This window comes from Sinocyclocheilus anshuiensis, unplaced genomic scaffold, assembly GCF_001515605.1.
Source record: "Sinocyclocheilus anshuiensis isolate Anshui unplaced genomic scaffold, SAMN03320099.WGS_v1.1 scaffold542, whole genome shotgun sequence".
Taxonomy (NCBI): Eukaryota; Metazoa; Chordata; class Actinopteri; order Cypriniformes; family Cyprinidae; genus Sinocyclocheilus; species Sinocyclocheilus anshuiensis.
The window spans coordinates 445,766-461,600 of NW_015547685.1; the positions used below are offsets into that span (position 1 = coordinate 445,766).

The 15,835-nt window shown below is 34.5% G+C and overlaps 2 protein-coding genes across 3 annotated transcripts in view; one reads left to right on the plus strand and one right to left on the minus strand.

Annotated features, from left to right (window-relative positions):
* The window catches only part of LOC107703241 (adenylate kinase isoenzyme 5-like), a 116,839-nt gene extending 104,137 nt beyond the window's left edge, over positions 1-12,702 (minus strand). The window contains exons 1-4 of one of the 2 annotated variants that reach the window (XM_016505789.1): positions 12,380-12,702; positions 10,145-10,298; positions 9,549-9,716; positions 6,712-6,884 (exon numbers count right to left, since the gene is read on the minus strand). In XM_016505789.1, the coding sequence (XP_016361275.1) occupies positions 6,712-6,884; positions 9,549-9,716; positions 10,145-10,298; positions 12,380-12,439 (555 nt within the window). In that variant the 5' untranslated portion in view covers positions 12,440-12,702. Of the gene's footprint in view, positions 1-6,711; positions 6,885-9,548; positions 9,717-10,111; positions 10,299-12,379 lie in introns of both variants that reach the window. The other variant, XM_016505788.1, reaches the window with a different exon arrangement.
* A 1,870-nt stretch (positions 12,703-14,572) lies between these two features.
* The window catches only part of LOC107703242 (GPI-anchor transamidase), a 46,323-nt gene continuing 45,060 nt past the window's right edge, over positions 14,573-15,835 (plus strand). Inside the window, exon 1 of the mRNA XM_016505790.1 lies at positions 14,573-14,725. Coding sequence (XP_016361276.1) covers positions 14,642-14,725 — 84 coding nt within the window. The 5' untranslated portion in view covers positions 14,573-14,641. The remainder of the gene's footprint in view (positions 14,726-15,835) is intronic.

Sequence of the window (15,835 nt, forward strand, 5' to 3'; positions counted from 1 at the left end):
GAAATATTTAAAACATATATAATGTTATTTATGAAGAATTACAACCATATTTTGTAGTTCAAAGGGTTTTCTATACAATGACACCATTTATTTTTTCATTTCCTCCATTGTATGTGTGTAGGGTAAACATTTGAATTTGGGTATGTCAAATTTAGGCGAAAATACACAAAAACGCCCCAGAGCTTATTAAGCATCTGTCTGACAAAGATAAATAATTTTTTTAATATATATATATATTTTTCTAATGGAAGAGGTAATGACCTTTACAATTAAACTCTATAATTAAAAACCCACACTCATCAACTCAGTGACAGTCTATGTGATTTCTGGTGTAATTGAGGAGTGCAGCAGCATTTTTGCAGTGGCAATGTTCCCAACCACTGGAGGGAGAATATATATTCGAGCATAGCAAATCTAATGATGTGGATGGCATCATTTACGAAGGAGATCTAGCGTCAGTACCAGATTGCTCTAAAAATAACTATTACATCAGGCATAATTTATTGCCCAGTATGTCATTTGTATGGCCAAATGCTCTTTTACTGTTTTTACCACTATCTGAAGCGATCTAGATACGGTTCAAAGCAGAGGACGTTTTTAGAATGCAAAGAGAACGCCAACCACAAACCAAATGTCAATGTCCAAAACAGTGTCTTGCATCACATCCACATCCAACAGACAGTCTCCCTTATATGCAAAACTGTATGTGGTTTGATCAAGCTGATGATAAAATGAACGTGAGTTCAAAGAATAATGATCAAGAATTCATATGTTTTGAGGCAAATCAATCCAGCAGCAATTGTGAATTAGTGCCACTGTTTTACTGTAAAGGCACATAGTTTGCCATGGAAATAAACACATCTAGTGAAATGCTTTAAAATAGTCATGTCATTCAATATTTTATTATTGAATTTTCGACCATGATCCACCTTTTCTGACATTTAGAATTAAAAATGAAACTTGAAATGAAAAAATTTGGTATTTTGAAAAATGTCTTGGAGTTATTTGTTCATATAATGAAGGTCAGTGCTGTCCACTGCTATTTTGGACCGCACTGACTTTCAAAGTATGGGCAAAAAGAGTAGGAGCTCCAACAAGTTTCATTTATATCACAAGAAAGCAGTTGGACTGGCAGAGTCTTCTATTCGGCCTGTTGTGCACATGAATCAGCAATCGACATTCGAGTGCATGATGCGAGTCTGTGTGCCATCAAAGGTAAACACACAGTATATTTGCTGCTTTGATCCACCATGTACACAAATTGCTCTGAATGTTTAAATTAATCCATAACTGGTCTATAACACAATGATGGCATAGAGTTGGGGTTTCTACTCAAAAGATCAAGACAAATTTATTTCTTTAAAATGTGAAACCTTTAAATGGATTATATTACACACTTTACACGTATAGTTTTAGTCAAGCGTGTTCCAAAACAATAAAATAGTTTAGGATGACCAGTTTCCACCTTCAACTTAATTCAAATTAAACTAGGTGAAAATTAGATGTTTGTGACAAGCTAATAACTGATATGAAACATTTTCTAAAGATTATTTTTAAGTTTTTTTATATGACCTTAAATTAACCTTAACGTTAGGGAAACATTCTCCAAAGGGAACATTCTATTTACATAAAAAAAGGTTCCTGGCTAACTGACAGAGAATGTTCGTGTCACGCTACAGTGTTGAATGCACATGCACAAAGATGAAGATGAAGGTTAACAGTCTTTAATAATCCACACACAGGTAAATTCCACACAAGGGAGGCTGGTAACACACGTATACACCGGCGTATAAGACCCGACAAACACTAACTGAACAGACAGGAACTTAAATACATAGGTAAATGAAGATAATTAACAAGACACACCTGAACATAATGACATAATCAGACATGAGGGAAAACTAGGTCAAGGAACACATGAGGGAAGAAAACAAACTAATAGTCCATGTGGTGTGACAGTTAGGATGTCTTTTCGGGGAACCAAACTTCAGCTAACTCAACTTTTTCAGATAAGCTAACATTGCTGGGACAGTATCTGAAAAAGTTGAGTTAGCTGAAGTTGTTATGTCATTTTACAAAGGATAATTCAAAATATGTTCCATTATTTTGTCAGAAGATATAAAATATCGGATATATTGTGTTTCTCTGCTTTAGGAAATATTCAGTAAAAGATGCTGGTAACACTTTTAAAATAAGGTTCCATTTATTAATATTAGGTAACTACATTAGTTACCATCAGTGTTGGGCAGTAACTAGTACTAGTAACTAGTTACAGTAATAATATTCCTTTTTGCAGTAATTAGTAGTGTAACTAATTACTATAAAGATTTCAGTAATAATATTAAAGTTACCATCCATAAAACAGCCTCAACCCCTACTGATTTGAAATCAAACAATCCAATAATTCCTAGATTTATTTTCATAATTTTCACGACTCGCACAGGCAAATTAAGTCACCAGTGCATCAGGAAAGCTTGGAATATGGAAAAGCTTACATTCAGGGGATGGAAACACTGCACTGATTACACTGATTTTGTCAGGAGAAAAGACGATCTGAACACAGATGTGTAAGTTGTGGCATTACTTTACTCTGGTATTACATGGCTTGCCCACCCACATCCCTCTGATCCTGATATGAATTATATTACTATAATTAAAAATGTTATGAACTTATGTGTTTCTTTTGATAAAATACTTAATGAAATATAATCATATATGGGTAACAGAGAAATTATAGCTATGATTAACTTCAAGCTACACATTACAATTAATACAACACTTTTACTTAAAAGTCACTATCAATCACCATTGAGTGTTTGTAATAACTTCTGACTGCGATCCAATGTAGATTTTGGTCAAATGATGAGGCAGAAATATATTTTTAGTAACATTTTAGAAGAATTTTATGGGGAAGATACACAATTACAACTTCTGTGGGGCGTGAAGGAAAAGTAATGTAACTAGTAGTGTAACTAATTATTACTGTTGCCAGATAGTAACAGGTAAAGTAATAATATTACTTTTGAAAGGAGTAACTAGTAACGAGTAATAAATTAAATTTTTGGAGTAACGAGCCCAACACTGGTTACATTAACTTGCCATTAACTACATTAGTTACCATGACGCATCACCATTAACATTAACAATTAAAAATACTTCTAAATAATTTATTTATCATAGTTAATGTTAATTTCATTATTTAAAAATGGACCTGAGCTAACACAAACTAACAATGAATATTTTTATTAAAGGAGACATATTATGCCCCTTTTTACAATATTTAATATAAGTCTCTGGTGTCCCCAGAATGTGTCTGTGAAGTTTCAGCTCAAAATACTCCACAGATCATTTATTATATCATTTTGAAAATGCCTATTTTGAGTGGAAGCAGAAACACGCTGTTTTTCGGGCCTGTCTCTTTAAATGCAAATGAGCTGCTGCTCCCCGCCTCCTTTTCCAGAATAGAGCTGCGCCATTACAGCTCGGACCTGCTAAAAAACATCTGCTTTGGTTCTGATTATCATGTTTATCGCGCTGAAATATTGTGTTTTAAACCATATGAATTGAAACTTCTGATATACGGTTTTCTGAGAGCACACATCCGAAGCACACGTACAGAAAGCGGCTGTCACAGCATGTGAGTACTAAACTAAGTTCTCATTCACACACAAGTTTACGTTAAAAACACACGAGTCATGTCTGTGAAGGTAAACTGCTGGGAAATAAATCTCGTTTATTTTAGATCTGTGTGGCAGCAGCAATATACATTAAATAATAAATCCACTGCTCTGTTGTCTCCTCTGAGGCTGGGACTCTAAATAGTGTTCTGTGCTCGTCTGTGCAGCCAAAGACAGAACAGTTAGCATGTTTTGCTCAAACTTTCAACATGGCATTAGAACAGGTACACCGTTGTCGCTTGCACAAATAACGGCGCCATGGGTGTAAACTTAAAGATTAAGGGGCGGTAATATTATAATGAGATCCCTTTGCCACGTCACCAAGGGAGCGAAATCAGACACGCTCGTTTTCTCAGACGCTTGCAGAAAAAGACTTACCAAAACAAAGTTACTGGGTTAATCTTTTTCACATTTCCTTGATTAGTAGATGCACCATGGACCTGATTATAGCACTTAAAACCTGGAAAAGTCAGATTTTCATGATATGTCACCTTTAACTAACATTAAGGAAGACTAATAAATACTGTAATAAATGTATTGCACATTGTTAATGTTAGTTTATGCACTAACTAATGCATCAACTAATGCAATCTTACGGTAAAGTGTTACTGAGCTGTGTAGAAGAAATGAAGAAAAGGGTGGAAAATAAATGCCCCAGAGAGACATGTCATTGTTGTCTTTTTCACACTGTGAGAGCAGAATAAAAAGAACAATTCAAGAACCAGCGACACTGACTGAAAGTCTGATATTAATACCACATGCGATATTATATTTCACTGACGATTAAAAATACAACATCACAGAAAATGTACAAGCCAGTCCATCAAAATGATGGACGATAATTATTTGTAGTGCAACGTCTGATAGCATCTATCATTGGTTCCTGTTTATTACTTTACTGAGAGTAGATGGGCAAAGTTGCTGAACACCGAATAGGCATTGTGTAAATGTGCTTGGTCAGATGATTCGGTAGCTTACTTTCAACAAAGTGTTGCACTAGTGAGGACATTCTGAGTTTTGAAATAAAGCTTTCTCATGATACAATCCATATGTCTGATTTGTACAGGTGTATCTTATGACACTCCCTTTTAGTCTGGGAAAATTCTCTAATCCAGGAAGTCATTAGTGGAAGGTGGCTTTATTTCCCTGACAGAAGCTCAACTCGACCTGTGTCTCAGTACAATGCTGCATTTAATGCAGCTAAGGATTAAATGACGAGGGTTGGCCATTTCATCCTCAATAATCTTTGAAGATACACTGCCTCTTCTAAAAATGTACAAAGCATTTCTGGAGTTCTTCTGGGAATCAACACCCAGTAGGAGCTCTTATCTTCTGTTTCTCTTTCAAAAACCTCCTCGCTAAAATGCGGTGCCCTCATTTCCAGCGTCACACTTCTGTGCTCAGTTCTCAAATGGAAAGTTAATACGCAGGAAAGGGAGTGTGGGTATGTTGTTATAGGGACGGAAGTTAAGAAGTGGTCTTATTGTTAGGTCTGGTAATATATACAGACTGAAGAAATGCAGCAAGTCCTTGAGTTACTTTCACCAAACAGAGATTGTCACTTCAATAACAGACACTTCAGTCGTAAAAAGTAAGAAATGAACTCAGTAAATAGCTAGTTTGAAGCCATGTTAAAAGATCTACAAGCCATTTCAACTCTTCAGGAAGTCACATGAGTGATAACTTTTAACCCTTACTTTGGATTCAAAATGTATTTAACAGTCCTCTTGAAATGTGTTTTATCTTTATTATTATATTTTATTATTATACGTAAGTATACATACTTGTTGTAGTTTGATTTCCATACAATACCTGACAATACATCAGTCCACTGCAGTGGACACCATCTATTAATGGATAAACTGGGTTGTTGACATGAATTCAAGCAGTTTCAGCAGCGTCCTGTTGTGTGACATTAATTTGTCTAAAACTATTTTCGACAACATTTTCCCAATTTGTCTATAATTATTCTACATGCAACTTTTAGGATCTCAGATTAATTTAAAGGCTACACTGAATATTTGTACTTTGTAAATTTATTTGCAACACCACAGGAACATTTATTATGAATTAGTGAAGGCAAAAAAAGTGATTAAAATGGTGAAAAACAGGATCTACTATATACACTTTGCCTTATGCAGATATTTAAACCAAAAATTTTGATTTAAAAAAAATCATGAATCATAGACATGTTCATGTCAGCTACTTATTTGTTAATTTTTCATTTCAGTGGACATTTCCAATCAGCACTACTTATGATTATTTCTAAGACTATTTAAAATAAAATAATGATGCAACTTTATATTTGACAATATTGTGCATTGTATATGGTTATAAGAATGTTGCCTAAGTACATACTGTACAGCAATGCATCAAATACCACATATACTGGTAGAATCTGTGCTATTCACACAGACCACAATCTGTATTATTTACAATCAGGAAGAGATCCTAATTTATTATAATAATTTTTGTAGGTAAATGGTTTAAAAAGGACATATTATTTGGTTACTTTCAAAATTGCCATTATCATACATTACATTACATAACAAGCCTTAAATGTATGATGTCTGCTACAGTAAAAAGATTTGCAACTCTCTTAAATCACATCATCTAATATGTTAATAATTATATTTGTATATACAGTGGGTACGGAAAGTATTCAGACCCCCTTAAATTTTAATGTTAAAATAAAAATAAATGTTATGTGCATTTGATCACTGTCTTCACATAAACTTGCATTTGTGATTCTGAAAATGGGTCAGTCTTTGATGTGTTAAGGATAAATAGTAAGACTTAAAAAATAAGAATCAAACAAACTCAGTTATAAATATAACATTCTAGTTTTGACAGTTCAACATTTTCTATTTTGACCGTTGTTTGTGTGATGATTTCTAGTAAAACAAATTCTAGGTGTGTGTGTGTGTGTGTTTGTGTGTTAAAGTCCTGCTATGTCCTATTTATTGACATATTTAATTACTGGCATGTGTTTTTGATCTTTATATTCTCTGACATTCTGACTTCATGAACATACCTGTGGTGCCAGTTCTCCATTGGTGATGATCCTAGCAATCAGACTCCATTTCCTGTTGCTGGTGGCGTTATGGATCATCTTCTTCCTGAGCAGCTCACCCACTGAGACATATTCAAAGCCGTAACGCTCAGCAATCTTCAGACACTGTGTACCTTTACCGCTGCCTGGGCCACCTGTTTGGGAAGATAGTGGGGACACTTATGTACCCATACTGACTCACTCGCAGACACCCACATATATGCAGACACTCCAGAAAAGCATATTTTGAGAGTGCCATATGCAAGATGCTGTGTTATTCAGACAAATAACACAATTGCATATTGCTTTTATATAACATTTCAGTAAAGAAGTTAATGTTGAGTAATTTTAGATAGCTCATCTATTTTTGCTCTGTCAGAGAAAACCGTCTCCACTTGTTATGCTCCAGAACGAATCAGTGGTTTGAACAAATTGGTTGAGTGAATAATTCAATGACTCACTCATACAGACAGTCAATTGTTTTGCTCCTGAACAAAGTTTTAATGAACCTGTTGAATGAATAATTCAATGACTCACTCATACATTCAGTCAGTTTTGTTCCTGAATGAAGTTTTAACGAATCTATTGAATGAATAATTCAATGACTCATAGACAGTTACTTATCGACCTATAGGCGAAACAATGTACCCTGCAGAAAGAGTCACTGAAAAATCCACACCACTAATATACAGACTGATGGTCTGTCTGTTCCAACACAAGACAATTGGAGTGAACAAAACAATAAGCAGCCTGAGTGCTGTTGGACTAAACATCAAGAAATTCTAGGACTAGAAATAATTGCTGTACAACAATAAATATTAATAAACATCACATACTAAAATATTCTAACTACCAATGCATATTATGGACTGAATGCCCAACAAACTACAGGCTATCAGTTTCAGCCACTGAAATACATATTAGTTGACCACTATAAGAAACAGTACTAAAACACTGAACATTTTCATAAACAAAATAGAAAGCCATGCAGTTTTGAGAAACATTTACTGAGCTACAGCTAATATCTCAATAAGATCATACTGCAAGTGGGTGGTCACTTGACTGATGGGATATGCACATTATTTGCTTGTTGGTTACATTCAGCACAGATTTTCCCTCACAAATTACATCAGTCAACTTAAAGAGACATGCATGCTGTTCAGGGAAGTCTGATAAGGCAGGAGGGAAATGTACAACTATTAGATAGCTCTGTCTGAACTATAGCATCCCTAGCACTCAGCGGTCCTGTTTACAGCAGGTATCCATCACAAATGCATCCCCAGTGAACGCCCCAGTGGTCTCTGATTTCGTGATAACATCATTTATTACATCAGTGTGTTACTGCATACAGAACAGGAAAGTCAATAGTGTTGCTCTTAAATATACCTTACTTGAATTTTCATTTAACCACAAACACAACCATTTGAAACGAATGCTCAGTTATTTTAGTCCAATACTGTACCTGTGGAATATTAGTTTACTAATATTACAATTCTAATTTCATGTTATGGCCAATATAAACATTTTATATTATTTTGTTAAAATTAATAAATGAAAAAAAAAAAAATAACGTAACCTCTACAAGAGAATTTAAGCATAGCAACATTTAAATAAAGTTGGATTTTCATTTTGAATTTTCAAAACTTTATTGTCTTTATCTTACTTTATTAACTGTAACTATAAGTGAGTGTTAAATAATGACAATGGCAATCTAAATGCAAAAATATGATAAGTAAGCATGCATAATTAAATATTCTTAGCCAATATTGGAAATTTAATAGACAATTAATTTTTACATTTTTCTATCACTTTATTCATGATCACTGCACATGGCATAACTGAACCACATTTGTCTGATCAGATGGTCATCTTCTTTTAAAGTCACACATAATTAGTTTAAAATTTTTGTTTTGAATAATAATAATAAATAAGTGAGTGGGAGTTACTTATGTTATTCTGTCATCGATTATTTTATCACACACTATAGAATCAAAAGTTTGGAACGTTTTTTAGTCTCTTATGCTCACGAAGGCTGCATTTATTTGATCAAAGATACAATAAAAACAGTAATATTGTAAAATATGATTATATTATTACAATTTAAAGTAACAGAAATTAGGGATGCACCGATACCACTTTTTTCAGTACTCGCCCGATACTAATACTTTTATTTTTGGTACTTGCCGATACCGAGTACCGATACCACATATACTTCGTAGACATCTTTAATCTCTAATAACCCCACTCTGCTATCTGTTGTCGGTACTTCTTTGTCTGAATATGGCACTTATCACATGCTGTGTGGTATTGGCGTTTGGTATCGGGGCATTTTAAGAGTACGAGTACAGGAGCTCAGTATCGGGCCGATATCGATACCAGTATCGGTATCGGTGCATCCCTAACAGAAATCATCTGCCTATTTGGTGTTTCTTATTATTAGCATTATCAAAATGATAAATTTTGCAGGATTCTTTGACAAATAGAAAGTTCAAAAGCATTCATTCAAAAGCATTTATTTAAAATTAAATTAATTTTGTAAGATTACCGTTTTCTATGACTTTTGATCAATTTAATGCATTTTTACCGAATGAAAGTATTGATTTCTTAATACTTGCAGGGAAAAAATAAACATTTGAATGGCAGTGTATTTTCATAATTCATAATTTTCAAATTCCAACAACTGCATGTACACAATGTAGCGAATCAGCTCATAGGGGAAATATGAATAATTAATCATAACTAGTTATAATTACAAACACCAGCCTGTTTCTCTCCATTAGCCTGGTATCTGTGATGAAGTACCCAGTCTTTGGGCTTACCTATAATGAGGATGACTTTGGGTCTGGGTCTAGATGGGTCAAACACTTCATATTCCTCTATGAGCTCAGCTGTCTCAGACAAGTCTGAGTCACTCTCTATGGAAAACTGGTTGATGGGTGGGAGGCGCTCATATCTCCGATAGGGGAAATTGGGACTGTCCGGGAGAACTGTATGGAAGAATGCAAATAGTTAGTCATAAGAGCTTCTGATATCCTCAACAATATATTGCAAAAGGTTCACAGGAAATCCCATGATAGTATATCATTGGAAAAACAGGTTTTGATTAGATGACAAACTCACTATGATTTACTGTAAAGGTACTTTGCATTCATTTGCCTTTTTGTATTACCTCGAGAGGTGGGTAGAACAATGTTGCCCAGCACAAAGAAAGAAAAAGCCCTACCAATGGTTGCCATGTTCTAACAACACCCAAATAATGAATAATGAGCCTGCTGTGCAATACACAAAACACAGCAGTGGCCAGTTCTAGTTTGTTTGCATGAATTTCAGCATCACCTACAATTTGGAGTTGCATTGGCTGATGACAACACCTCCTACTCACCATTGCGGAAAAAAGATCGACGTGACTGCCCACCATTGAGAGGCGGTAACGACTTCTTCTCCTGTCCAACGAACGTGTCCCACCGAACTTGGTCAGTCCCGCCGAGCTCCCTCACCTTCTTAAGGCAGGTCTCTAGGTAGTCTATGGGGTCATCCGGTCGGTAGTACATCAGACCAGTCAGCAGACTCTGAGAAACCAGTGACAAATCAGAGAGGTGTACTGTGTTTATCTGTTCACTGTAAGAACAGGGTAACATGCATTGTAAGTAGGCCTGTCGCAATAATCAATATATCGACTTATCGCGCAATATATGTCCATGACATTATATTTACTTAAAAATTTATGTCACCATGTTTTGTACATTCCACTTGCGCCTGTGTCTTTTGCAGCTTCTCGTACATAACGTGATGTAGTCATGAGGTGCTAGTTCACATTTTAAAAATGCTTCTACAAAGTTTAATCTGCAGATATGGTCTTGTTTAGGGATCTGTGCCTTTGTGCATACGGATATCTGACTGCTAAGTAGTGATCGTGTTTTTCAGCAATAGTGTGCACCCTTAATTTACAGAGAAAAGAAGGTCAGGAAAAAAATCTGTAGATGGAAAAATCTCCATACAAGTTACTTGTGCATTTTTCTTTTTTTCTTCTTGCTACTTTGCACTTTTTGTTAAAAAATGTTTATTTACTATTTATTCAGGTTTTTTAAGGTATCTAGTATTTTGATACCTGATTTCCATGATCTAAATATTCTTAAAAATGAAAAGTTTGTTGTCATTTGGAAGTGTGTAGGCCTTCTTGCATTATTATGCTGTTACATTAAAAAATGGCAATAATATCGCTTATCGCAATTATTTCTGGGGCAATATATCGCACAACAAAAAGTTGTTATCATGACAGGCCTAATTGTAAGGAATGTTTATTTTTTGTAAATGTTATTATTTATACAATTTTATACACATAAAGATACAAAATATATCTTAAAAACTAAACTAATATTAAAAATGTTTATATATATATATACACACACACACACACACACACACACACACACACACACACATAGTCATTAGAATATAAATGAATTCAGCTATTAATGGGAAGCTGATATATTGCAGTGTGAAACCATTTAAAATTACTTTTAAGCTTTAACAGCATTTTGCTCATTCTTTTATAATTGTTATGCATGATAATTTTATGACCCCCTTTAGCGACTACACATTGAAAACGTATAAACATTCATTTTTTACACAGCAGGGCAGTTTAAAATGAACTAGAGAAGGCAAAGGTGATTCAAATGGTGAAAAACAAATTGTGAAGAGTGACAGCTCCTAAAATATACACTTTCCTATATATTTGATGTAAATACCCTAATGTACCCACATAATGTGCCCATGGTTTTTACAAACCAAGTCGGCTCATAAATGCACCACTGACAGTTTAAAGAGAGGTGCTGGCTCCAAAATTAAATTGTTAACAATAGTAAAATAATAATAGGTGACTGAAAACAATCATTAAATACGCCTGTTATATCCTGTTATTTCTTATCAGACTTGACTGATAAGCATGTGTAGGCTTCTGACAGCACGCCTACTACCATAATAAACAACGATGGACAATCAGCGATGCAGACTCGCATTTCAGACACGATCGACATTTTCAGCTCTGTGAGTAAAAACGCGCACACACTAGCGACTATAAGCACATATATAACATAACCCTCGATGATTTCCATATAATCTAATCTGATGCAACACTCAACAACTCAGTTTGCATTATTTACAACAAGCAGTACCCCACATACACGAACCTTTAAATGAATCATTACCTTTTTATTATGAATTAACTTTAATCATATTCATAACCTTTTTTTCATAAGCCTATATCGAACCAACATTGGTTTTCAGTACTGATTCTCAGTAGTCGGACATCACATTTAATATCAAATTCTTTCTATGCAAGTAACCTAACTTCTTCGTGCTATTCTTCATTCGTAACAGCTGATGTGGAAACATCTTTACACTCTAGAAAATGCTGGGTTAAATACAACCCAGTGCTGGGTAAAATAGGGACAAACCCAGCAGTTGGGCTGTTTTGACCCAGCGGTTGGGTTAAATGTTTAACCCAACCTTCTGGGTAGTAACCCAACCACTGGGTCAACCCAATTGCTAGGGTTGTCCCTATTTTACCCAGCACTGGGTTGTATTTAACCCAGCATTTTTTAGAGTGTAGGATTCACCCGAACAAAAGTTCACACACGCAAATGCTCACCTCAAACAGTTGAGGCATCTCTCTCCTGGAGAGATATTCCTTCGCATCGTTGGTGTTCATATCTGTTTTTGGAAAACTATCGATCCTGTTGCGTTGAGTGTAGAATGTATTCTGTTGCAGCTTCACGAATCCGTGGTGTTGTTGCGATCTTAACGCATTCTCCAAGTGCCTACTAAACTAGGTGGATGAAGACAGCTACGCTCTCAGTAAACTGCTGTGCCTGTTACATGCTGCTTCCAAGCTCTCCTCTAGTCTTGGTCTTTTAGTATCTCTCTTCAGTGTTTGAAACCGCTAACACAGCGCGATACACCTGTACGCTGTCTGTGTGCACATCTTAATCTTTCAAAAAATGTTTTAGTAATAAGTAGTTTTGAATATATGTTTAAATAACTAGTCATTTATATTTGAATAATTAATATTTTACGGTATGCACTGTGTAATATATAATAATGAATCATTCATATTTTATATATAATATAACAAATGCATCTTATTATTATCTAATATATACATTATATTTATTCATATATTAATGTATGTATATATTAATACAAATATATTACATTAATTAAAAAACTTTATTAAAATATTTTAATTAGCTATAAGTATATAATTAATGTATAAATATACATTATGTATTATATCAAACTTAAATGTAGATATTATATGTTAAAATGATCAAATGCATTATATTGTACAACATATGAATGATTAACAACAACAACAATAATAATGCTCTTATTTATATGATATAATTTCCTGATTTATGGTATTACTGCCATATGACAAGATAGCTTCATGCTTGTTGGTTACACCATCCTATGTATTGATTTGGCAGACAAAATGTTGTCACATATTAATGTTTTAAAATAAACTTCTTCTCTAAAGTGAAAGTGAAGTGACATGTGGCCAAGTATGGTGACCCATACTAGGAATTAGTGCTCTGCATTTACCCATCCAAAGTGCACACACACAGCAGTGAACACACACACACCGTGAACACACACCCGGAGCAGTGGGCAGCCATTTATGCTGCAGCGCCCGGGGAGCAGTTGGGGGTTCGGTGTCTTGCTCAAGGGCATCTCAGTCGTGGTATTGAAGGTGGGAGAGAGCGCTGTACATTCACTCCCCCCACATCCCTGCCGGTACGAGACTCGAACCCACAACCTTTGGGTTATGAGTCCGACTCTCTAACCATTAGGCCACGACTTCCCCCATCTGCGTGTTATGAATTAATAACAATAAAAAACTACTAATGCAATTGCAGCCTTTTAATGATACTTTTTGTATTAAAATCTTTAATCTCTTAAATCTAGTATCTACTTATCAAGTAATTTTCAAGTAAATCAAGTACATTTATGAATGAATAACTTAATAGAACTGAAAAAAGAAAGAATCATTGTCCTAAATACAATGACATTTAAAGCAACGGCATAACATGCTCACTGCAGATGGCAAAAATGAATTTAATGAATATAATTGATGTGTTTAATATTTATCATCATCATAATCATCAATGAGACTAAAAAAACCCTACACTGGCCTATATTACTAGTGTGGAGTAACCTCTGACATAATTTTCACAGTAAGTGTCACAAAGGCACCAAATGTTCCATGCTGGATTTTGATATTTTTAGCCTTCCATCTGTCCTACAATCTCACTTAATCCTTTGTTGGTGCCTGCTGATAATCAGATCCTAGAAATGCATTATTGTGTAAATCAGACAACGTCTGTAAGGTGGAAATGCTTTCGATTCTCAAACATCTATCATGTGAGGCGAGATGAGCTGCTGCTGTCTGAAGTGACTGACAAAATAAGTCTTAAATATAAACAAACAGCCAGTTTCAGATTAATCTGCATAAGACTTGTTGGAATACTCATGAAATTCATCTGATTAATTTGTGGGAATAGTATAAATACAGAACAATTTTGAAAATGAAAAATAAGTATGATAAACATTATTCAATGCTTCATTTTTGCTTAAGCGTTGTTCCCTGTTAAACGTTGATAATAATTCTGCTTTATACAGTAAACGGGACCACAGTTGTTGCTTAGATTTATGGGATCTGAGAAAAGTTATTGATAAAAATGCAATGCATCATCATATACTCATGTCCTCCGTTTTCTTTGCTACATCTAAATATCTAAGCAGAGAGATGACTTTTATTTCGGAAAATGGGACTTTTAATCAAACCGGAAGTATAACGCTTCCTGGTTGCTGTTGCAAAGCTAGCCTGTCACTAAACCGATGACCAAACAAAATGGATTATTACAATTTAATGAGAATATTTGCATTTATTCATTTGCTTGTTTCCATACCACATGGATACAGTAATTATGTTGAGGTAAGTGTCTTTATCCATAGCTGTTGTAAAACATTTCTTTGATTAATTGAATGGACAGTGAAGCTTTCTGTAGTAGCTAATATCTATCAGCATAAAGGTTTCTTTTTAAAATGTTTATTTTATTATTTCATGGCTGTGTTAATTACGATTTGTTATATATAAGCACGCACATACATGCATATACATACGCTAACGACTGTGATGCCCCAAAATACAGTACTGCCTAGGTAGGGAGCTATAGGTTTTGAAACACAGCCTGTGTTACATTATGGTGGCCAGTTTGTTCTAAACATGTGATCACATCAAATGTATTTCTTTAGGCATTTGGCTTTGTTTAATCAGTAGGCCTACTCATTATCTCGTCTCACAATTTTCTGTTCAGATGACAAAAAAGCACAAAATTGTCATCTTACTGGCATATATGTGAAGCTTTTGTAATAAATGAGAGCAAGCATAACATATCTTGTATGTTACATACATTGCCAGGGCTGCCAACTTTTGAGTTCAACTTGGACTGATAATTCCCATTGTCGTGAATGTCATGATGGTAACCGTGTTTCTATCATAAAACTATGTAAAATAGCTGTTGCAGTGCTGCAAAACTATTAACTTTTTTTTTACAACAAGAATAGCAATGTACAGTGAGAGATTTGCAAGATTTACTAATCATTATGTTTATAAATGATTGCAACCGCATTTAAAAAATATATTGACATGAAAATTCAAAATGTTCTATTAGTCTGCATTTACAGTGCTTAATGAACATCTATTTTGATAAATTATATTTTTTCTCCCATTCGAAAATGAATCCCGCATTTATGTGAAGCATGAGGGATTTATATGTCACTCCCGAAACGTTGTTGGCCGTAGGAGCACGAAAAACAAAACTTTTATTCAAAATCTGAACGGATTATATTTAGCCTAGGCAAATAGCCCTTCCTTTATAATCATTTAAAGGGGTCATATGATGCGATTTCAGTTTTTCCTTTCTCTTGTAGTAAATCAGCTCAAAAGGGAAATATTTATGACTAATTATAACTGGTTATGATTAATAATAAATATTTAGATTAGATCTTAGAATTAACTGTAGCAGAATCAATATTACCACTA